Source organism: Mesoplodon densirostris, chromosome 1, assembly GCF_025265405.1.
Source record: "Mesoplodon densirostris isolate mMesDen1 chromosome 1, mMesDen1 primary haplotype, whole genome shotgun sequence".
Taxonomy (NCBI): domain Eukaryota; kingdom Metazoa; phylum Chordata; class Mammalia; order Artiodactyla; family Ziphiidae; genus Mesoplodon; species Mesoplodon densirostris.
Window position 1 is genome coordinate 70554531 of NC_082661.1, and position 24802 is coordinate 70579332.

A 24802-nucleotide genomic window follows, 5' to 3' on the forward strand; every position below is an offset into this window, starting at 1 on the left:
GCAGAAAATTGGGATTTCCAGAGGCTGGAAGAAAATGTAAATCACTCCCATATTATTAAACCATTTTTATTGTGAAATGTAATAGACACAAATAAATAGATAACACATAACCTTATGGATTAACAAATGACTATTAAAAACACATCTATGGGGCTTCCCTGATGGCGCAGTGGTTGAGAGTCCGCCTGCCGATGCAGGGGACACGGGTTTGTGCCCCGGTCCAGGAAGATCCCACATGCCATGGAGCAGCTGGGCCCGTGAGCCATGGCCGCTGAGCCTGCGTGTCCAGAGCCTGTGCTCCGCAACGGGAGAAGCCACAACAGTGAGAGGCCTGCGTACCACAAACAAAAACAACAACAACAAATAACACATCTATGTAACCCCCATCCAGATCAAGAAAGAGATCATGACCAGGACCTCTGAAGCCCCCTCCCACCTCCTCCCAATCCCAATCCACTCCCTGCTCACAAAACAATATTAAGAAAAATTAATAAGACCTAAATAAATGTAAAGATATACCATGTTTCTGGATTGGAAGATTTGATATTGTAAAGATGTTCATCCTCACCAAATTGATCTATAAATTCAAAATGTTAATCAAGTTGGTGGCTATTATGGAGGATATGGACTGAAGCTACACATACACGTAGCCCAAAAATTCCGCTCCTTGGCATATGCCCAAGAGAAACAAGCGCTCATGTGTATCAAACAGCATCCACAAGAAAGTTCACGTCAGCAGAATGTGTAATAGTCTAAACTGAGAAGCCACACAAATGTCCCTCAACAGTAGAATGGATAAATGGTGGTGTATTTATACAGTGAAATACTACAGAACAGTGAGGAAGAATGAACTAATGCTACACATGACAACCCAGAGGAATCTCACAAGGACATATAAAGTTGAGATACACAAACCTAACATGCTATATGATTCCATTTACATAAAAGCAGGACCTTTGTAGTTTCTGCCCTCAGGTATAATGTTTGCTATAGTTTTGTGTTTTTTTTTCAGATTGAGGAAGTTTCCTTCCATTCCCCATTTTGCTAAGAGTGTTTCTTCTGCATGGAAATTAAATTTTGTGAAGTAGTTTTTTCTTCATTTACTCACATAATCATCATGATGCGTTTCAGCTTTATTTTGTTAATGTGACAAATTCCACTGATTTGGGTAATGCCATTAAGTGCATACAAATTTAGAACCTTTACATCTTTCTGGTGAATTAAACCTTTTGGTGCTATGAGCTGATCCCCTTTCTCTCTAGAAGAGCTTTTTTTTCTTAAAAACTATGTCATCTACTTTTTAAAAAATTTATTTGTTTTTATTTTTGGCTGTGTTGGGTCTTCATTGCTGTGCGTGGGCTTTCTCTAGTTGCAGTGAGCGGGGGCTACTCTTTGTTGCGGTGCGTGGGCTTCTCATTGTGGTGGCTTCTCTTGCTGTGGAGCACGGGCTCTAGGTACGCAGGCTTCAGTAGTTGTGGCACGCGGGCTCTAGAGCACAGGCTCAGTATTTATAGCACGTGGGCTTAGTTGCTCTGCCGTATGCGGGATCCTCCAGGGCCAGGGATGGAACTCATGTCCCCTGCATTGGCAGGCAGATTCTTAACCACTGCTCCACCAGGGAAGCCCTTTATCTACTATTAAGGTCACAAAAAGTGACCCTGTGTTTATTAGGTGCTGCTTATTCTCTCATCCATTCTTTGTTAAATAAAAATTACCTAAGAGCATCATGGTTAGATCATGGGTGCAGGAGCCTGACCACCAGGGCCCTGTGTGTGAACTGATGCAATTTATTTAACCTCTCTTTTACATGTACAGATAAAGCCTCAGTTTCCTCATCTGTAAATTTTTTTCATCAGTTTTGAGAGATTTCTCAGCCATTATCACTTCAAACATGACTACTGCCTGGACTCTCCCTTCTTTCCTTCGGGGACTCCAATTAAACATTTTGGACTTTCTCAGTGTACCTTGTAGCCTTTATCTTCTCCTCCGTATTTTCCATCCCTTAGTCTCTCTTTACTTTGTTCTGGATTTTCTCCTGATCTTTCTTCCAGTACTAATTCTCTCTCCAGCTGCATCTAAACTGCAATGAAACCTATACATTGGGTTCATATTATTGAGCAGTGTTCGTCAATTCTAGAAGTTCTGACTTTTTTTTAAACTAAGTAACATTTCTTTTCATAATTTCTAGCTCTTTGCTTTAAGGTTTAAGAGTGGCTTTTAACGTCATGAGCATGGTAAGCATCAATCCTTTAAAGTCCTTGTCTTCTAATACACTCTCTGGACCACCTGTGGGTTTGTTTTTCATGTCTGTTGTTTGTGTAGGTCTTTGGTCATATTCTTATCTCCTTGTGTACCTGTTTATTTTTTCCTCATATGCCTTGTCTCAGATTTGTACATATATTGGTAAAAATATTTTCAAGCATGCAGTGATGCTCTCTTCCCCCAGAGAGGATTTTCCTTTGCTTCTGTCCGATGACTGGGCCTCTAATGATCCAGAGTCATGTTAATTCAAGGTCTGGACTTGAAATATGCTGGGTCACCCACATGACCAGACTCCAGGTTGCCATCTGTTTAAACCAGTCAGATCTGGTTTCCTTCCATTTCAATCATGTATCTCTGGTGCTGCTTTTTGGGTTCCAGCCCTAGATGTGGAATGGTTTACGAGGCCCCAACCCACATGAGCTGTGAACTCCACCTTCTGTCCCTTCGACTGCTTGAGGCCGTCAGAGGTCCATCAGCTGTGCAGCCATCTCCCCTGGATTGACCTACACCCCTTATGTAAACACAGCCCAAGGGCTGGGCACACTTCTCTGACTGCATCTTCTCCCGACCTTGGGCACCACACTCTTCACTACCTTGTTAGCTCGTTCGGACTTTTATGATGATTTAATAAACATTTTGTCCAGGGCTTCCCTGGTGGCGCAGAGGTTGAGAGTCCGCCTGCCAGTGCAGGGGACACGGGTTCGTGCCCCGGTCCGGGAGGATCCCACGTGCTGCAGAGCGGCTGGGCCCGTGAGCCATGGCCGCTGGGCCTGTGCGTCTGGAGCCTGTGCTCCGCAACGGGAGAGGCCACAGCGGTGAGAGGCCCACGTACCGCAAAAAAAAAAAAAAAAAAAAAAAAAAAAAACATTTTGTCCAGCTTTTTAAAAAAATTCATCTTCAGTGGAAGAAATTGGTTCAAATTAGCTGGTTGGCCACTCTCAGAAGTAGGATGTCTAAATCTTTTTAAAAGGTGTGGGTCCCTTGTGCCCCTGTCATGGTCACTTTATTACAAACAAAGTTCAGCTTGGCCATGAACGTTTTAAAACATGGCATTCATTGGGTTTCATTAACACTGATTTGAGTTAAATTTAACTTATATTCATTGAGCACACCAAGTATGACTTCAGTACACCAGAGGAGGTGCTGAGAATTTTTTTTTCCCAAAAATAACCAATTATCCTTGTAGCATACAGGTTAAGAGTATGAGTCCAATAGTCCAACAGCCAGGACCCACCCTCTACAAATGTCCAGTTACTTATCTTCTCTGGGTCTTAGTTTCCTCATCTGTAAAATAATGGTAATTATAATAGAATATCTTCATTGGACTGTTAGAAGGATGAATGAGATTATACAAGAAAAATGTTTATGACACTCTCTGGCACATGGTAAGAATTCATAATTATTAACAATTATAATATTATTACCTGATATTTGCCAGGTGCTTTTCTAGGCCCTATAGATGCTAAAGTAATAAGACTGTATTCGTAAAAAATCCCTGTGGTTGGCATATATATGGAATCTAAAAAAAAAAAAAGTTTCTGAAGAACCTAGAGGCGGGACAGGAATAAAGATGCAGATGTAGAGAATGGACTTGAGGACACAGGGAGGGGGAAGGGTAAGCTGGGACGAAGGGAGAGAATGGCATGGACTTATATACACTACCAAAGGTAAAATAGATAGCTAGTGGCAAGCAGCCGCATAGCACAGGGAGATCAGCTCCTGCTTTGTGACCACCTAGAGGGGTGGGATAGGGCGGGTGGGAGGGAGATGCAAGAGGGAGGAGATATGGGGATATATGTATATGTATAACTGATTCACTTTGTTATAAAGCAGAAACTAACACACCATTGTAAGGCAATTATACTCCAATAAAGATGTTTAAAAACAAAAAACAAAAAACAACCCTGTGGTCGGGAGGCCTTCCCAGAAGAGGACCTCAAATTGAGTTTGGAACATGTAAGGGGAGTTCCTAGACGGAGAAGGGGAAATGGGCATTCTACATCATGTTGGTGTGTGATGCATTCAGAAACTGCAGTCAGGTGCTTAGTCTAGGAGGGTGTGAGACATGGGTGCAGATCTGAGTATGATGCAGCCTCTGCTCTTGGGCAGTTGTGGTCCAGGAGGGATGACAGATAAACTGTAGTTTTGATGCCCTGGTGGGGCTAACCAAAGAGCTGCAGGAGCCCAGGGTGAGAAATGTCCATGTTAGTCTGGGTGGCCCAGGCAAGGCTTCACAGAGAAGGGATTATTTTGCAGGGGTTTTGCAGGGTGAAGAGGAGTCCATTTCAGATGTGAAAGTGCCTGGAGGTGGGGAGAAGGGGAGAGGCTTTACAAAGCATCCATATAATGAAACATGCAACGAGATGCCATTTATGTGAAGTAACACACACACCAAAAGCCACATTTATGGGCATCATATATAGTGAAAGTATAGAAATCTAAATTGGAGACAGAGATGCTGAATTCATGGGGATGGCTATCTCTGAGGACACTGGGAGGGAGGGGAAAAGAATTTCAGAGCGAACTTAAAGGATTCCAACTTAACCTGTAAGGTTTAGTGGTTTTAGTCTGAAACAAAAGGAAAACTGAGTGGTGGATTCAGAGATGTTTCGTATACTATTATCTACAGTTTTTTGTTTTTCACAATTAAAAAGATTTTTAGAAAGAGAATGGAGTGGGGGAGGTGGGATGAAGGTAACAGAATGGTGAGAAATGAGGCAGCCCCTGAAACCCTGCTAGGCAGGTCTGATTGCGATGGGAAGAGAGGTCTTCCAGGTTATTTGAGCTGGAATTGAAAGATCTATGCTTGTGCAAATAACTCGCCTAAGTGTGGAGGGTGGAGGGAGGCAGGGAGACCAGTGAGGGGTCGTGAAAATAATCTGGATGGAGGTTTAGAGGAAACGCCAGTGATTAAGGGCTCATTGGTTCAAAAGCACAGGTCTGGCACTTGACTGGGTGAGGGTGAGAGGGCTGGAAGGCAGTGGGCGTTTCCTAAGACTGAGTGTGTTTGTGTGCATGTGTGTGCGTGCACGTGCCTGTGTGTGATTTGAGAGCTCCCTTCGCTGGATTTCCTCTGTGTCCCGCGTGAAACCCTCAGCCCTGCCCTGGGTGAAAACCTGACATGTAACTCCGTCCTGTGGCTCTCGGCTTCAGGAGCTGTATCGCAGCACCGTGGAAACGTTCCAGAAGTTTGTGGACGTCCTGTTCCTCCAGACGCTCCCCTGTGTGACTGACCTCTCCCAGGCAGAGTGTGAATACCTGAGGCAGGAGGCCCAGGAGAACGCGGCCCAGCAGCTGGAGAAGTTGGATCGCTTCCGGAGTCAGCAGTGGAAACTCTTCCAAGATCTCCTGGAGCAAGAAAAGCAGGTGCAGCCTTTTGTAAAACTGGGTCTGGAGTCTGCCTTGTTTTTAAACTTCTGAAGAATAACGAGGGATTTCCTTCACTGAGCTTCCCCTAGTGCCTATGCTAGATGCTTTACCAAGATTCTGGTTGCCAACCTTTCACGATGGGGAGAGGGGGAGAAGAGAGCAAGAGCCCTCCTCTCCCGGGATAGGAAGCCAGTAGATGATGCCTTCAGTTAATCCAACAAGAAGGGTTGCAAAGCCTTCTTTAGAATAATAGAAATAAATGACAGAGAGCGGTTCTTCAAGGGAGTGGACTGGTGGGGGGAGGAGCTGCACACACGGGACTCCTGTTTTTCAGTGAAAGTCTATTTCATTATTAAAACCATGTATATGTGTGGTAGACAGAATAATGTCCCCACATCCTAATCCCCAGAACCTGTGACTATGTTACCTAACAGGGCAAAGGGACCTGATTGCACGCAATCAAATTAAGGATCTGGGGATGTAAAGATTATTCTGGATTATCTGAGTGGCCCAGTGTGATCACAAGGGTCCTTTTAAAGGGGAAGGAGGAGGGTCAGAGTCAGAGGAGATGTGATGACCTAAGCAGAGGCTAGAGTGATGTGTGCATCAGCCAAGGAATGCGAGAGGCCTCGAGAAGCTGGAAAAGGCAAGGAACAGGCTCCCCCCAGAGTCTCCAGAAGGAACATAGCCCTGCTCCTTTCATTTCAGACTTCTGACCTCCAGAACTGTAAGATACTAAATTTATGTCATTTGAAGCCACAGCGTTTGTGGCCGTGTGTTACAATAGCTATGTAAACTAATATACCTCAATTTTATTTTTGAAGAATTAAGAACTGTCAAATTTCTAAATGAAAACACCCACATTTCCTTTCTCTCTTGCTTTCTTGCATGCTAGAGGCTGTAAAACTAACATGCTCAATATCCCAGCATCTAGAAGTGGCCACATGATGCAGTTCTAGCCTATGAGAGAAGGTAGGGTACCTGCACAGGGCTTCTGTTCCCTAATACAAAGGCCAAGTGTTGCTAGGAGACAGCCTCCTCTTCAGTGTTCCCTGTTCTTCCTGCCCAGAGCAGGTACAGGAGGACTGGAGGTATGCTGGCCTTCCTTTGACTTAGAGGCAGGATTCAGGAGGGTGGCGCAGAAAGGCGGACTGTCCCAGCCCTGGACTGCCTACCCCAAGGTGCTTGTTATGAGAAACACCCTGTCTTTTTACATTGAGTGTTCAGTTAGTTACAAAAGCGCACTCAACGGATGCAACTGATAGAGGTTTTCTAAAGCAGCTAACGGGAGCTGTCCAAAATACCAGTAAATAAAGGGAAGCATCATGGGGCCATTTCCAGCCAGGGACGAGCATAGGGCCTAGTTTCCTGCCTGTCCAATTTATTAGACCTCCTTCTAATGAATTTCAATCCGCCGTCAGCTGCATTGTGTTTCACTTCCTTAATCAAAGCCCAGTAGCTGGGATATAGCAAATGCTCAGGAAAACTTTGCTGCATTTCCAGCAACAATAATGCAGCTTTGGAAATGATCACAGGGTCACCAAGGGTAAATGAAGCTGAATTCCTCTGATTCATACCAATCCTGGGCCGCAGACCATATAATTTACCATCTCTGGGGAAAGAGGGGAGAAACCTGGGCCTCAGCCGTTTGGAAAGATCACCAGATAAGTCTGATGTGCCTCTGATGTCGGCTCCCAAATGGGGATCAGGCCTTTCAGAGACAGTTGTGATCTGAAGACAAGCTTCAGATGTTGGAAGCTGAATGCCTGGGTTTGAACCAGAACAACCCCGTTAATAGGCTGGGTGACTCTTGCCAGTCAGCTGGCAGATTTCCCACAACTCTGCTTTTGCACAGCTTGCTAAATTTCTCTGAACCTCAGCTTCCATGTGAAAAATAGGGATCAAAATACCCAACAGGGTTGCTGTGAGATAATGCAGGTTAAGCCCCTTCACGCAGTATCTGTGTAATTGCTTAATGACTGACATTGAAAAAATCCAGAACTTCATTTCTGATAAATTATTAGGCAAACAGCCATGATTCATCTAAAAACCTCTAGTTATGAGTCTTAAGTTACTTTAAGCAGATATCAGACAACGCATAGCTTCTGGTTTTTATTTTTTATTTATTTACTTGGTGAGCATATGCATGTGTGTGAATATTCCTTTGCTTGTGCAGAAGTATTTCAAGAGGAGTTCTGCATGCAAGAAGCAAGCAGAAGTTAATGACCTCATCAACTGATTAAATAAGTATGACCCAAGTCTGCTTTCTCAGAGTTTGGATGTCAAAATTAATTTACTGATTGATTGTTTAATTGCCTTAAATTACCACAAGATGTTTAGAGATCCATATTCTCTCCCACTTTCCATATTTCCTTGTTGATGATAAAAATGAGATGAACTTTCTGTGGTCAAGATGAATATTTAGTCATGAGAAGAAAAGGCCAACAAAACTATTCATGGAAAATCTAACACACACCCAGACTATGAAATGCATTTTCCACTTATTTTCTATCCAAAAGGCCTTGGTGATTTCATATCCTGTTACTCAGAGAAGTTGTTAAATGTTGTGGAGTTTGTCAGTCACACAGTTGGAACAGGTTGTAGAATGGTGGTTCTCAAAATGTGACCCGTTCTAATGCAGGTTTGTGGGCTTCTCCCCAGTCTGCTGAGAGCAAGCCCTCTGGTCTCCCTGAATCCATGGTCCCTTGTGGTCTATTCTCAACCCCCAGCCAGAGTGATAGTTTCACTTAAAAAATTTTTTTCTCTTCCATTTTATTAAAAAATTTTTTTCTCTTCGATTTTTACTGCGATGTAATTGACATTACAGCACCGTATAAGTTTAAGGTGTGCAGCACAATGATTTGACTTAAATACATCGTGAAATGATGACCACAGTAAGTTTAGTGAACAGCCATCATCTCATATAGATACAAATTCAAAGAAATAGAAAAAAATATTTTTTCCTTGTGGTGTGAGGATTTACTCTCTTTAACAATTTTCATACAGAACATAGAGCACTGTTCATTATACTTGCCATGTTGTACATTACATCCCTGGTACTTATTTATCTTACAAGTGGAAGTTTATACCTTTTGACTATTTTTATCCAATTCCTCCTCCTCCTCCTCCGGTAACCACAAATCTGATTTCTTTTTCTATGGGTTTGTTTGTTTCTTGTTTGTTTTTGAAGTATAGATGACCTACAACACTACGTTAGTTCCTGTTACACAACACAGTGATTCAATATGTCTATACATTTCAAAATTATCACCATGATATGTCTAGTTACGACATGTCACCGTACAAAGATATTAAATAATTATTGACTGTATTACCCACATTTCATACCCCTGACTCATTTATTTTGTAATTGAAGTTTGTATCTCTTGACCTCCCTCACCTATTTCTCTCCTCCCCCCACCCCCTCCCCTCTGGCAAGCACCTGTTTGCTCTCTGTGTCTGTGACTCTCTCTTTTGTTACGTTTGTTCATTTGTTTTGTTTTTAAAAATCCACATAGAAGTGAAATCATACAGTATTTGTGTTTCTCTGTCTGACTTACTTCACTTAGCATAATAGCCTCTAGGTCTGTCCATATTGTCGCAAATGGCAAGATTTCATTCTTTTTATGGCTGGGTAGTATTCCATTGTATATACCACATCTTCTTTATCCATTCATCTATCAATGGCACGAGTTTGCTCCCATATCTTGACTATTGTAAATAATACTGCAATGAACATAGAGGTGTGGCTATCTTTTCTAATTAGTGTTTTAATCTGGTGGGCAGGGTAGGGTCCTGGGCCAACTGAAGGCTCTCAGGGGTCCTAAGGCAGTTGGCATACTGGTGGGTAGGGCTGTGTCCCTGCCTGGTTAGCTGCTTGGCTTGAGGTGTCCCAGTACTGGTGCTGACAGGCTGGTGGGTAGTCTGGATCCCTGCGCTAATGAACCGGAGGGAGGATTCCGAAAGGGCGCTTACCAGCACCAGTGTCCTTGTGGTAGAATGAGCTCCCCAAAATGGCTGCTGCCAGCATCTATGCCCCCAGGGGGAGCGCCAATTGCCTCCTGCCTCTCTGAGAGGCTCTCCAAGATCAGCAGGTGGGTCTGACCCAGGCTTCTTTCAAATTACCTCTTCTGCCCTGGGTCCTGGACCTTGTAAGATTTTGCGTGTACCCTTTAAGGATGGCTCTCTATTTCCCATGGTCCTTTGGCTCTCCTGAAAATATAAGCCCCACTGGCCTTCAAAGCCAAATGTTCTGGGGGTTCATCTTCCCAATGCAGGACCCCTGGGCTGGGGAACCTGATGGGCCTCGGACCCCTTACTCCTTGGGGAGAACCACTGCAGTTGGAATTATTCTCCTGTTTGTGGGTCACCCACCTGGAATTATGGGACTTGACTTTACCATGACTCTGCCCCTCCTACCCATCTCCTTGTGGTCCCTTCTTTATACCTCTAGTTGTAATTTTTTTTCTCCTAGTTGTCAGGTCTTTCTCATCAACAGTTGCTCTGTAAATAGTAATTTTGATGTGCCATGAGAGGAGGTGAGCTCAGGGTCTTCCTATTCTGCCATCTTGGCCAGTCACTGCTCCAGAGGGAGCATATCATATACCACTCATTTTTAAGATGCAGATTTTAATACCATTTTAACATCTCTGAAATTGAGATGCATTTTGATGTAATTACCAGTGATTTTTTCTCTCTGTGTGGTACCTCAAATAACTGCATCTCATAATTACTGGCACATTAGATTTGATAAAAGATTGTGCGGGCTTCTCTCTAGTTGCAGTGCGCAGGTCTTCTCTAGTTGACTGGCACATTAGATTTGATAAAAGACACTGTGTCACATCGTGTCATTTCTCAGCTCAAAACCCCCTTCTCATTTCATGCAGCGGAAAAGCCAGAGTCCTCACCATGCCCTACACAGCTCTGCCTGTCAGGACCTGGTTACCCTCTGACCCCCTCCCTGTCTCCCCCTCTCACCCCATTCCGGCCTCCCTGGCATCCTTGTGTCCCTCCAGTTCCCTGGGCGCTCCTGCCTCACTTGTCCTGCTTCAGGTCTTTATCCTGAAGCCACCTTCACCTTGAGGCTTCCTCTGACCGTGCTTTTAAAACTGCAGTGCCTCCCTCCTCCCAGCACTCCAGTGTCTGCCTTAGGTGTTGACTTTTCCACCGGCCGTACCTCTAAACCCACCCCTTTTATAGGAGCATGTACCGGGCATGCACTGCCTGTTGGTTCCTTTTCCCTTTCTCTCCTTAGTAAACGAAAATTTGAAACAAAGAGTAAACATATGGGAAACCACAGAATAACCTGGTAGCAATGAACAGGGTCAGTGCTCTAGCCCACAGAAGCAGCTTTTTGCATCGGAATTTAAACATTCATGAACCTGCATTCGATAACGTTGAAGAGGGTGGTGTGACCATTGCAGGCACCATCTGATCCTATGATCTCCATCCTCTTGATCGGCTTTGGATCCCGTTGCTAGTTTTATCTGCCTTCTCAAAGCGCACACCAAAGACCCCCATGTTCTTAGTGACAATGTTAATTTACCTTTTAGAGAATCTACACTGTGTAGAATTTTCTAGAATGTTCTGTTTCCCAAGCACTTTGACAGGTTATTGTAGACCCCTCACAAGAGGAGTCAGAGACTGACTTAAAGGAAAAGTTCTGAGTCACACAGTGTGATTTTGTGAGATTAAGTATGTGCTATGAATCTCAAGGCCCAGAGAACTGAAGTCTAGGCTGCTTACTCACACCCAGACCTCTGTGCTTTGTCCCTGTTCTGCATACAGCATGGCCGTCTCCAGAAAAGGGCTACATATGTGGGAAAGTAAACGAGTCTCACCTTAGTGATTGAGCCCTTGGTGTAACACAGTCCAGCTGCCTGTTTCTAGGTGCATGTTTCTCCCTGTGATGCGAGATAGTCAGGGAGGAGCAGATGCAGGTAGAAAAGATTTGAGCTTTGGGGACAGACAGACTTAGATTTGAGCCCCTGCTCCACTAAAAAGCTATGTGGCCTTGGACCTCACAGGATTTTCACAGATAAAGCCACACTGAAGATGAGCTAACATCCAAAATTACAAAACACACAAGCAACAATCCACAATAAGTGAGAGCCAGCATGTACAGTAAGCACCAAGTTTAGACCACAACAAGCACCGAGAAATTCAGGTGAAGGGACTATTAGAGAGCTCTTATAAAGGAAGTATGTTTAAAACAATAAAACAATAACAGGAGGAATTACTAGCATAAAAACAAGACATGATGTAAAAAGATGACATAAAAAACCACAGTTTTTTTTTTTTTTTTTTGCGGTACGCGGGCCTCCCACCGTTGCAGCCTCTCCCGTTGCGGAGCACAGGCTCCGGACGCGCAGGCTCAGCGGCCATGGGTCACAGGCCTATCCACTCCGCGGCATGTGGGATCTTCCCGGACCGGGGCACGAACCCGTGTCCCCTGCATCGGCAGGCGGACTCACAACCACTGCGCCACCAGGGAAGCCCAAACCACATAGTTTATGAATGAAAATTATAGTCATGCAAACAAATTTAATGGATGAGTTAAACAGCAGATCAAATTATGGTTGAAGACGCAGTGTGTAAACTAGGAGATAAAGGTGAGAAAGTGGTCCAGAATATGACACAGAGAGCTAAAGAGATGGAAAATATGAGAGGTTAGGAGACATGGGAACAGAATGAGAAAGTCCTGGAGGGACTTCCTTAGTCTTCTAAGAATTCTAGGAGAGAATGAAGAAGAGATAAAATTCAAAGTGATAACAGATAAAAAATTTTCAGAAGTGCTGACTGTCATGAATTCTAAGGTAAAAGAAATGTTGTTTAACTTAAGATTTATGGAGTTGGGAATGTATATTAAAAATTTAAAACCACTGAAGAAATAGAAACAGAATAGGTAACTTTCAAAGCAGTAGAGGAGAACAATGATAACATAAAGATCCTCTTCAGAATAAAAGCCTCAGGGAGCCTAAAAGATCCCCTTCAGTATCAAAGCTACAGGGTGCCTAAAAATAAATCTGACCAATGTTTATAAGAGCTTAATGGAGAAGTTTATAAAATGTTGTTGAAAGGATAAAGCAAGAATTGAGAGAAAGGCCTTGTTTTGGGATAGGACAACTCAAATTTGGAAAAACAGCGATTCTCTACAAATTAATCTGTAAATTCAATCCAGTTAGAAAATCTTTAAAAAGCTGTTTTCCCAAACTTGATAAACTGATCCTAAAATTCATATGTAAAGAAAAACAACCAAGAATAGTTAAGACAGTTTTGTACAAAAGAATGTGGGAAGACTTGCCCTAGCAGCTATGAAGTCTTCCTATAAACTACAGGAATTAAAGCAGTGAGGTATTTGTATAGGAATAAACAGACAGAGCCACAGGATAAAAGAAGGAGCCTGGAATGAAATTCATATATATACGGAAACTACGTCAGACAAGGTGGCATGACAGGCCCATCATAAAAAGATAAATTATCTAATAAATGGTGCTAAGACAATTAGTATCAATTTACCCAGAGAAAATTAGATCCCTTCCTCATACCACAGAAAATACATATTAAATGCCTTAAGATGTACATGCAAATAGGAAACATTTTAAAACTTTAGCCGAAAGTATAAGAGAAAAATGTAATTAAATCAAGGGAGAAAGGGATTTTTTTAAAAAAAGAAACAAAAGGTATGATCCAACAAAGCAATGATGGATGAAATGAACTTGAGTTGACCCCTGTCCCTCTGTCCTGGAGTTTAGGTGTGGATGGAGGAGGGATTTTTTTTAAAATCCCTTAAGAAAGGGATTTAAAAAAAATAAGAAACAAAAGGTATGATCCAACAAAGCAATGATGGATGAAATGAACTTGAGTTGACCCCTGTCCCTCTGTCCTGGGGTTTAGGTGTGGATGGAGGAGCATACACTGTCCACTGTGCTGCAGACACACCTGCAGAATGACCAGGAGAGCATCATCCACCGAGTCTTGGGCCAACTTGGCGGCCTCAGTGAAGAGTGAGTACAGCTTTCTGGAGGGTGGGGGCCTTGTGTCCTGTGTGATACTCCATGCTAACCTCAGTGTCCTCATCTGTAAGGTTAACCGTACCCCGGCCTCCCTTACAGTGTGATCTTGAGACCAAATTGTGAATATAAATGTGAAATAGAGTGATAACAGAGTGCTATGGATGAAAGCTTGGAGTCAGAATTGATGTGGGCACATGACTTACTGGATATTTTACATCTCTATAATAATTTTCAACCCCATGAGATACTAGTTTTGGTTTATGCAGTGAGTATTCATTTAGATTTACCCTTTCCGTTGCTCTTGATTGTTTCCTGTATCTTTAAGTTTCCATCTAGGAGTATTTTCTTTTGCATGAACGTTCTCATTATTTTAGATTTGCTAGTGACAAATTCTCTTAGGTTTTGTTTGTCTGAAAATGTCTATCTCATCTTCATTTTTTTTTTTTTTTTTTTTTGCTGTATGCGGGCCTCTCACTGTTGTGGCCCCCGCCCGCTGCGGAGCACTGGCTCCAGATGCGCAGGCTCAGTGGCCATGGCTCACGGGCCCAGCTGCTGCGTGGCATGTGGGATCCTCCCAGACCGGGGCACAAACCCGTGTCCCCTGCATCGGCAGACGGACTCTCAACCACTGCGCCACCAGGGAAGCCCCTCATCTTCATTTTTGAGGAATGTTTTCATTGGGTATAGAATCCTAGTTTGGTTGTTTTTTTTTAATACTTTTAAAGGTAATATTTTGTCTTCTGATTTCAATTGTTTCTGGTTGCTTTTAAGATTTTCTTTTGTTCTTTGGTTTTCATCAGTTTATTAAAATATGCCTAAACTTGGATGTGGTTTTTGGTGAATCTCTTGTTTGCTTGTTTTAAATAAATCTGTAGTGTTTCTTGAACCTGTGATTTGCTATATTCCATCAGTTTTTGAAAATTCTGAGCCTCTATCTTTAAGTATTCCTTCTGCCTATTCTGTCCCTATTCTTCCTGGGGCTGCAGTTACACGTTTATTAGACTTTTTTCACCTTATGTCATTTGCCTCTTAGAAGCTATTCTATATTTTTGTCCTCTGTGGTTCAGTCTAGATACTTATTTTGAACTATCTTCCAGTTCATGCTCTCTTCAGCTGTGTCTTATCTGCTGTTAAACCCATGTACTGAATTCTTAATGTTGGTTACTATGCTTTCAGTTCTAAAATTTCCATTTTATTTTTGTCATAGTTTCCAGTTATCTGCTAAAGTTCATCTTATCATTTAATTTCCTAAACATATTCATCATAGCTGATTATTCTAATGTCCAATATCTTGTGGGTATGTTTCTATTATCCATTTTTTCTCTTTATTTTTGGTCGATTCTTATCTGTTTGCAAGTCTGGTTATTTTTATTGAATGCTGGACAGTGTTATTAAAAATTGTAGAGATAATTTGAGACTTTGAATGCTGGGATCTTCCTCCAGAGAGGATTTATCTTACTTCTAGCAGGGATTTCAGAAAGTGACAAATCAACGACTCCATTTGTGAATTTAGCTGATTCAAAATTAGGTCTTTACAAGGGATGATTCCTTATTCTTAGGATGAGGGCCCCCAGCTATAAGCCTAGAGTGTTTGCCAGGTCTCTTCTCCTTGGTAAACTGATTGACAGTGCTTTGTTCAACTTTTCAGGCTGTCAGAAAATACCTCAAGTTATAAAACCAAACGTCGAGCCTCCTGGGTAGACCGAGGTTTTCTACGTGACTCATTGGGATAGGAACTCAGAAATAGCTCATGATTTCAGTTTTGGATGTGTTAATTTTGAGAGCTATTTAAGAAATTTGAGTGGATATGTACTGAAGGCAGCTGCATATATGCACCTGAAACTTGGGGCAGAACGTGATAAAGTTAAAAAATTAGTAAAAGAACAGTTGGCTGAATATAACCCAGGTCAGCACCATGTCTGAGAGGATGGGCAGCAGGGGATGGGATAATTCTAACCTACTACCCCTGTAAAGGCTCCCTGTGGGGCATGACTATTTGGGGTATTTCTTGGTGGGTCGATGTATTAGGATTCTCCAGAGAAACAGAACCTATAGATATAGATATAGATATATAGAGAGAAGCTGAGATGTCCCAAGATCTGCAGCTGACAAGCTGGAGACTCAGGAGAACCAGTAGGTAGTTTCAGTCCAAAGTCCAAAGGCCTGAGAACCAGGAGGGCTCATGGTGTAAGATCCAGTCTGAAGACAGCAGTCTCAAGACCCAGGAAAAGCCAGTGTTTCAGTTTGAGTCCAAAACGAGAAACCTATATCCCACTCAAGGCCTTCAGGCAGGAGAAGTTCCCTCTTACTCAAGGGTAAGTCAGCTTTTTCCTCTCTTCAGACCTGCAACGGATTGGATGAGGCCCACCCACATTAGGGAGGACAGTCTGCTTTACACAGTCTACCAATTCAAATGTTAACCTCCTACAGAAACACCCTCACAGAAGTTCTCAGAATGATGTTTGATCGCATGTCCAGGCACCCCACGGCCCAGTCAAGCTGTCACATAACATTAACCAGTCACACTCAGTGAAGCCAAGAATACTGACCCCTCAGCCCGGCACCCACTTTCTCCAAAGGTCCACACAGTGCATCCTGCAGGGGCATGGCCTGCTCTTACGCTCAGCTCTCCGGAGGCTGGCTCTCCGCAGCACTGCCATCACCACCCTGACCCAGATGAGACTGTCAGGGAAGAAGAGCCTTCTCCAGGAGTTGCGCGAACAGCACGCCCTGGAGCAGGACTCTTCCCAGTGTCTGGACGAGCGTCAGTGGCAGCTGCTCAGAGCCTTGGTAAGACTGCGCGTCAGCCCCCTGCCCTGCAGACAGGAATGCTGCTTCCTCAGCTTCCAGGTTCCAGCCCGGTTTAGCCAAAACCCCAAACCTGCCCCAGCATCGTTGTGGGGTCAGGACAATGGCAGCCCCCCGTGTAGTGGGGCACCCAGTATGCCCAGAGTTTCTGGTGTACATTATAATGAGAATTACACTGAAAACGCACATGAAATCAGAGCACGGATAGGTACAGTCGTCATCGGGCATTGGGAGAAAAGGGCTCTGTAGTCTGTTTTAAGGTTTTAACAAATCAAAAGAAAGACTTTGTAAATTGTGGGACTGGGATTTAAACCCAAGCAGGCTGACTCCAGGTCTCCTGTAGCCACTGAGCTATGGGAGCAGCTGATGTTTTTTGACCCCTTCGTGAGGGACAAGCTCACAGTCTCTTGTGCTCGGCCCAGGAGGGCTTGGTGGGAAGCAGGCAGGACTTACTGCCCTACCTCTGATTCCCCCACCTCCTTCTCCAGCTCTTATTCCTTCAAGGAAAGGAATCCCCATAGGCCTTGTGTTGGCCTCCATGATGTCCCAGACTACTCGCAGACTCAGATGTGACTTTAGAACCCGCTCTGCCGTGGGACTTACAGAAAGTTACTTAGCCTCTCTGAGCCTCTGTGTCCTCATCACTGCTAGTGTTCAGGCCTCACGGTGTTTGGGATGAATGAGGAAGTGCTTGTATATGTGAGAAGCCACAGATGGCACTGGGCACATGGTTGGTGCTCAATAAATGCCTTGGGGGATCTTCAAGATACCCAGGCTCATCAAGTGCATATAGAGGTCCCCACTTTCCACCCCTTCTCCATCCCTTCTCCAACCTTCCTGGGACCCCGGGCAGGGCCGCCCGTACATCCTGGTCCTGGCCCTGACCGGAGCATCCGTGCAGGGCAGCAGTGGGGCTCCAACCTCTCCCCGCCCGTCCTTTTCAGGAGGCGCGCATCCTGGAGGAGGCTGGCCGGCTGGAGGAGGAGACGCAGCAGACACGGCTGCAGCTTCGGCAGCAGCTCCTGGCCGAGGCCCAGGAAGTCGGGCAGCTCCTACAGCAGCACACAGAGCGGGCCATCGGGCAGACGCTGCTGGGCCATGCGCGGAACATGGCCTCCAAGAGCCGGGCCAAGGACAGGGATGACTTCAAGGTGCGAGGCTACCCCAGCCCCAGGGAGCCCGAGGCACAGGAGACTTTGGGCTTGGGGTGGGGGGCAGGGGCGGACAAGAGGGAGGATTTGGGCAGAGCAGCAGCCGGGGCCGTGCCCAGGAGCTTCTGGCCTCGCAGGGCTTACCTGGCTCCGCTGAGCCTCCTTTTCCTCATCCGTAAGAGGGAAGGCCTCCCCCGTGGAGCAGTGAGGACTTGCGCCTGTTGTCTGGCCCCGTGTCGCATCTTTCTGAGCCCTGGCTCGGTCCTTGCAGCAGCTCCGAGAGGGACGTGGTTTCACCCAGAGCCGCCCAGCCGGTCAGTGGCTGACGCAGGATTCGAACCGAAGCCCCTCTCCCAGGGAGAGACCTGGACACTCCCTGCCTCTGGCTGCCTCTGCGGAGACCTAAGGGTTGGTGGCGTTGGCCCTGACAGCTGAGCAATGCAGCTAAAATCAGTCTGACTTGAGTAAGCACTGGCTTACTCCTTGTACTAACAGTGATGACAGACCACAGGCGTGCAAATAGCCATGGTAAGAAGTGACGTGAGCGTTGCCCTTCTACGTCTGCAGGAGGGCTTTGTCCGCCTCGTCTCACTGGGCTCTCACCACAGCCCTCGCACAGAAAGGATGATTTTTCTTTCCATTATTTGGGTGGGAAGACTGAGGCTTATCATTGGGCAAAGGACATGTTTAAACCCTCCCAGCCTTAGTGAGTGGCTGGGACCTGAGGCTGGCCTTGCCCTGCATGACCGGTGCGTATGCTCGGCTTCTCCTTGGCTGCCTCCTCACTCGAGCCATAAAATAAAGGCAAGGCGCCCCGTGTATTGCAGACCACGGCAGAGGGAGTCCATGGCCGGCACCCATTGGAGGTGTCGCAGATCTGCGGCTGGCAGCAGACCCACATCAGGATATGCCAGGACGCTTGTGGGCACCTTCCATGAGTCCTTTCATTTACGTAAAGTCACACATCTGCACAGTAAAGAGGTTGGACCCACATTTCTGAGACACCCCTTGTTCTAAATCTCTCACATCTGCCACACATCATCCAGACATCAGGGCTGGCGATGCTGGATGGGTCTCTTCCTTCCCCTAAGATTCTACAACTCTGACCTAATCAACGGTCCTTACAGGAAAACAGAATGAAATATGAGTCTGGCATATTTTGTCCTCACCTTCCCCAAGGGACTCTGATTCAGAATTAGATGATGATGAAGACCCCGCCCCACCCCTAATACACACAATGCACCAGAAAGAACATGGGCTCCGTATCTGGAAGGATGTTCATTTCACAGGGCTCCTTGGCCCCAGGCCCTGCGGCAGGTGCTGGGATAGAGAGTAGCCAGGTGGCAGCATTCCTGCCTTCAAGGAGCTTACGATCTACTGGGAGAGGACACGCTAACCCTTGAGAAGTTTTGCAGAAACTGAGACACAGGCAGTGCCTGAGGGGGATCGAGAGAGGGCTGAAAAGTTGGAGCTACTCAAGCAAATGTGTTTGCTGATTCGAATGGTACACCGGCTGGAAAAACTAATGAGGAGAGAATGGTGGAGGCCCTGGAGAGGGGTGGAGGGGTGGGATGCAGAGGGGGTAGACACCACTTCCCCGTGGCAGGAAGACAGACGGACAGAAGGCGTGATGTGTAGGCGGGTTTGCTGACTTGAGAGGGGAGAAGAGGGACTTCCTGTCTCCTGCCTTCCATGTGCTAAATGAAATTCAAGGAAGGCCACTGGCTATCAGTGGGAGCTCCTGACCGGAAGTGCAAGGCCAGAGCCCAGAGTCCTCGTTGGGGGTGGAATCAGATGTAGATGTCCGACAGAGAGGGAGAGAGAACCGGCCACAGTAAGGGAAGAGCAGGTCCCGGGAGTGAGAAGGTGGGCTCTCACCTGCTCTGCATCCTGAGCTGCAACCCTCCTCACCTCCACAGCTTCCGTCCACACCTGCAGATCAGGTAACATTTCTTAGGCCTTGGAACATAATCAATCACTCAACGATAATAAATGGGTATTTTTTTCTTGCCCAAAGCTTGGAACCATTCAGTAAATGCTGAAATGGGGGCTCTGGAACCTGACTTTTGCCCGTCATCTTATGAAGTAAAAGACGGTGATTTTGCCAGTGCACAACCAACATGTCCCTGATGATGGGACATCTCAGCATTTCCTTTCTGTTCTGCTTTGGGTTTGAAGGTATATCATTGAGGAATGCATGTAACTGCAAGTGGCAAAAATACTGATCTCACATAACAAGAACTGTGGAAGTAGGTGGTTCCAGGCTGGCACAGAGGCTCTGTGATAGGACCAAGGACCAGACTCTCTTTCTGATCCATCATTCTTGGTGTTGGTTGGTTGCCTCGTAGTCTCAAAATGGCCACTGCCACTCCAGACATCAAGTTTGCATTCCAGGCAGGAAGAGGGAAACAGCAAAGTCTTTCACCCCCACCAAGTCTTTGCCTTAATGTTCGGAAAGGGTAGGCCCGCAGCAGACTTTCCCTAATATTTCATCTCATTGGCCAGAACTGGGTCATACAGTCAGCCTCAGACCATCCCTGACAAAGGAAAATAAGATTATCGAAACTGGTTTAAACCAGCCACGCACTCTCTGCCTGCTCCTGACCAGCCAAGGTTGGCAGTGGGTGGAATATGGGAGCCAGGACCATGTCAGCCATGTCTGGCTCCACGTGTGCCCTCTGCTGAGACTTGTCCCTCCTGCCCACAGAGAACACTGGTGGAGGCGGCTGTGGAAAGCGTCTACGTGACCAGCGCTGGTGTCGGCCGGCTCGTGCACGCGTATTACCAGCAGATCAGGAGGGTCATGCAGGACCACGAGGAAAGAAAGCTGCATCATCTGAAGACCCTACAGGGTATAGCACCCTTCCACTGGGAAGCCCTGCCAACAATGAGCCAAACATGCTCTTAGTTGGGGACAGGGCAAGATGTCAGGTTTTTCAAACTTTATTTTGGGAGATTTAATGTTTTTAATGTTTTATGTATTTATTTATCTCCTGCTCTGTTCCCAAAAGGCTTTTGAAAAAGCACTTAAAGAAACATATCCATACAGTACAGTAGGATTTTTTTTTAAAGTAGGCTAATCAGGACAAGGACAGGACAGTGAGGTGGAGTTGGGGTTAGGCCATCGTCTGGGACATATGTCATCAGATCCCTACTTAGAGGTGACATGGGTTTGGCTCTGGACGTCCTGGTGGCCAAAGAGATAGAAATTTCCTCAAGTAAAGCTGTCACAGTGTCCATAAGAAAAGGCTAGCGGCTCATAAATGTGCCTGAGACCCAGACAGCTTTCCCCTATGGGCTCTTGTAAGAGGCCACCCAGGGGATGGAATGGACAAGATCCCCAAGGCCAGCAAGAACGTGGTGTAGTAACAGACAAAATCCAGTTCCTTAAAGCCTGTTCTTGTAACATCCCTCCCTGCATCCAGTAGAATTCCATGTTCTCTGATGGATGCTTCCTGGAGGGTCCAAGATCCCTAGACGAAGGACCGGCAGCGGGTCCTGGGGGCAGGTCTCCTGTGAATATTATGTTTCTCAATAAGCTCAGCTGCCACTTTTCTCTTCCGCTTGCCCTGGGGAATTTGAGCCCTACATTCAGATAAAATCTGGGACACACCCAGAAATCTGCCAGCTGGCTACAGATCCTTCCTGATGTTTTTCCAAAGTAAGGGTTGGTCTCCTTCAGCAGGAGACAGATGAGACTGATCGCCTCTGCAGAACGTTCAGGGACCAGGGTGCTCACATCCCCTCTCTAGGCCTCGGTTTCTGCATCTGCAGGGCTAGGGTTGGGTTCCCCCTTCATACATCCTCTCATTATAACTATGGTCCAATAAATAGGCAGTTAATTCAGGTGGTAGTAAGAATCCAGTAGAAAATAATTTTAGTCTTCATCATCTGTTTCAAAATATACCATTGTTTTAAATTTTAAAAAAAAGAGAATAAGCAGGTTCTGATATGCAGACCAGTGCACCTCGGACTCAGAGGCTAAACCTCCCAGCTCCTTGGAAAGTACCCAGTTCAGCACCCATGTCTGTAAGGCTGACTGCACTGCTACAGCTCTGCTTGTTGAATGGTTTTTCCTTCCTGGTGTGGATTTTTATCCATTTGTGGTGGCCCTTTAGTGTTAACTCTTTCTTATTCGGCTCCCCTTTCTCCTGATACTTACAAGAAAGCTGGGCCTGAGCAGTTGCAGGGAGAGCCGGGGTGCTGCCCTCCTGGGTTCGCAGGGTGTGATGGAAGCTGCAGCATCCTCACGCACACGAAGTCCTTCCCAGGGTGAACTGTGGCGCTGGTAGAGGCACACCTGAGAGCACGTGTGTCCTGCTGATCCCTGCACCTCAGCTCCCGGGCCAGACCTGGCGGTGTCAGTCCTTCAGACATGCACCCTGACCGTTGTGTGTATGTTAAATGCTCTAGGTGAGAGAATGGAAAATTTCAAGCTGCGGAAAAAGCAGGAACTCGGTGATCCTTCGTCAGGGGCCGAGGTAGCGGGTGGAGCTCAGGAAGCCTCCGGAGCTGTGCACCAGAGGTGAGGCCTCACTGCTGTCTGTGGGTCCCCACGCGGGCCATCCCGGCCCCTGTGCATTGCACGTGTCTCTCGGCACCGACCTTACACTCAGTGCAAGTGACGCTGACACTCTCGGGAGCTGACCTTCCGCACATTCGCCTGCGGACCCGGGTCTCCTCTGCCTCCCCCACTGCGTGGAAGCCCATGAGCTCCTGTCTGGCTCTCCCTTCTATGCACGGCCCCTGCAAGGGACCTGGTGCAAGGGCACAAGTCAAGGTGTGGCGGGAGCTTCCTTTCCAGGTCTGAGTGGTCGTCACAGCCCTGAACTGGCACCTCCTCTCTGATCCGTGCTGAGGGTTCCCCCAGAAGCAGACCCTGAGCCAAGGACCTAGGGGGCAGGTGAGCCCAGGAAGCACAGGGAGGGAGCAGGGGAATGAGGACGAAGGCTGTTTGCCATAACAAGGACCCACCGCGAATCACACGCTGTGTTGTCTCAGGGATCCAGAGGTCAAAAGTCGGGCGGGCACCGCCGGTTTCTCTGGGCCTCACAGGCCGAAATCAAGGTGTTGCTGGCCGGGCTCTCATCGGAAGCTCTGGAAGCTTCCACGCTTCTTCAGGTGTCGGCAGAATCCAGTTCCTTGTAGAACGGAGGTCCCGTTTCCTTGTGGTTACCGGCTGGCCCCCCCAACGTCCCATCGGCCGCTCTCTGGTCTTTGCACGTGGCCCCTGCATCTCGGAGCATTAAGTCCTGCCTACACTGGGAATCTCTTCTGCTGCATCTCTCTGACCCCAGCTGGGGAAGCTTCTCTGCTTGTATGGGCTCTGGTGATATGAGACTCACCAAGATAATCCAGGATAATCTCCAAATTTACATCAGTAACCTTAATCATGTCTACAAAGCCCCGATTGCCGTGTAACATAACATCTTCACACATTCCAGGGATTAGGGCGTGGACACCTTTGGGGGCCGCTGAGCAGCCTACCACATGGGAGAAAAGCCAGTAAGGCCTGTGATGATGAGGGGTTTCCGTGGCAACCGAGGCCCAACCCCAGTCTGGGCCTCCTGAGAGATTGTGCAGAACTCAACTTCCAATTACGGCAGCAAGGGGCAAGGAAAATGGGGGATTTGTCTACCAACCCCCTTCCATATTGGTTGAGGGTCTGTCCTGGAGCTGTTAACTCTCCAGCCTTCCCAGGCATCCCTGAGCTGGCCAAGCCCCCCGCCCCCTTCATGGCCGGAGGAAGCCCTGGTACCCGGTCGCAGGTGCTTGTAAGATGCCGTTGGTGCGTGTGGGAACTGTCCACTGAAGGGCACCCGGCCACCAGGTGGGCTGAGGAGATGTGGGTTCAGCACCGACAAGTCCCTGTAAGCACCTACTTAGGTCCTGAGCTAGGCACGGGGGACAGCGCCTCCCACCCGAGTGCTCACAGCCTGCAGGGAGAGACGGACAAGTAAAGAAATGGCAGTAAGTTGGTGCAGGCGCTATGATGAGGGGAGGGGGCACTGCAGATCCACAGCAGGGGCAGGGATCCCTTGTCTAAGGAGAGGCATCCCGCCGGCTGGAAGCAGCAGCAAGACCACCGCTCTGCAGGGTAAAGAAGAGCAGGTCCATGCCACGCCATAAGTAAATCCCAGCCCTCCTCTGATGCTCATTTAGGAAACAGGAACCACAGCGTCCCCTGGGTCAGAGTGAGTCCAGCATCCCCTCTGTAAATCCTCTGGCCGTTAACAGCAGTCAGTAAATGCCCTGCCCTTGGGTTGAGGCTGGGGCTTGCTCTGACTGTCGCATATCCATCAAACTACAGTCCAGCGGTTCTCAGATCTGGGGGACATCCGTCTCACTTGGCTTTCTGCTGAACATGCAGGGCCGCCCCACACCTGGAGACCCAGACTCAGGGACTTTGAGGGAGGCTCAGGTGTCTAATTGCTAACACACTCCCTCCCTCCAGGGATTCTGACGGATGTGGTGCGAGGGCTCCACTTTGACCCCAGTGACCCAAGAGGAGGGGCCTCGGCCACCACCTCATCCAACCCTGCTGGGTTTATGGAAAATAAAAGCAAAGCCCAGTGCGGGTGTGGGTGCATGACCCAGTCTCACTGATTTAGAGGCTCATACGTGGCCGTTGATGCCCTTCCCTCCATGCCCATCTCCTTGAGTTCATAAGTGCAGTTTCTAGTGAAAGTCAGCCAGAGCTCCTAGGGACAGAGCAGTGTGGTGAGGACAGGTATTGACTTTAAAAAACGAGACGACAGTAAGCCCAATTCTCAGTCAGATGGTAAATTTCAAACTGCATCTCTGTCAAGGGGTGGGATTGTGAGTGAGCTTGCCTAGGGATACCAGGTGACGCGGTGGCGACCCCTCCCGTCAGCCACCTAGTGGCTGGGTCCCTTCACGCCCCGAGCCCCAGGTTCCCCATCTGTAAAATGGGGTTCAGTAACACCTACGTCATGGATGTATAACTGTGCAGATGAGCCACGCAGAGCCTGCAAAACGCTCACACACAGGCCAGCACGTGGCCAGGGCGCTGGTGTCCATCGTTGCTGTCAGCGCCGTCAATGCCGAGCCATCAGGCGCTGCACAGTGCAATGTGAGCTTCGAATACTTCTGGAATCAGAACTCTTTCAGAATGGATTTTTTTTTTTTTTTTTGCGGTACGCGGGCTTCTCACTGCTGTGGCCTCTCCCGTTGTGG

General features: G+C 46.9%; 1 protein-coding gene across 9 annotated transcripts in view; it reads left to right on the forward strand.

Moving 5' to 3' along the window:
* EVC (EvC ciliary complex subunit 1) overlaps positions 1-24802 on the forward strand; it is an 81332-nt gene that overhangs the window by 49070 nt on the left and 7460 nt on the right. For 8 of the 9 annotated variants that reach the window (XM_060104269.1, XM_060104276.1, XM_060104298.1 and 5 more), the window contains 6 exons: positions 5416-5628; positions 13528-13637; positions 16226-16436; positions 17399-17605; positions 20313-20457; positions 22019-22130. In XM_060104269.1, coding sequence (XP_059960252.1) covers positions 5416-5628; positions 13528-13637; positions 16226-16436; positions 17399-17605; positions 20313-20457; positions 22019-22130 — 998 coding nt within the window. Of the gene's footprint in view, positions 1-5415; positions 5629-13527; positions 13638-16225; positions 16437-17398; positions 17606-20312; positions 20458-22018; positions 22131-24802 lie in introns of those variants that run through there. The other variant, XM_060104334.1, reaches the window with a different exon arrangement.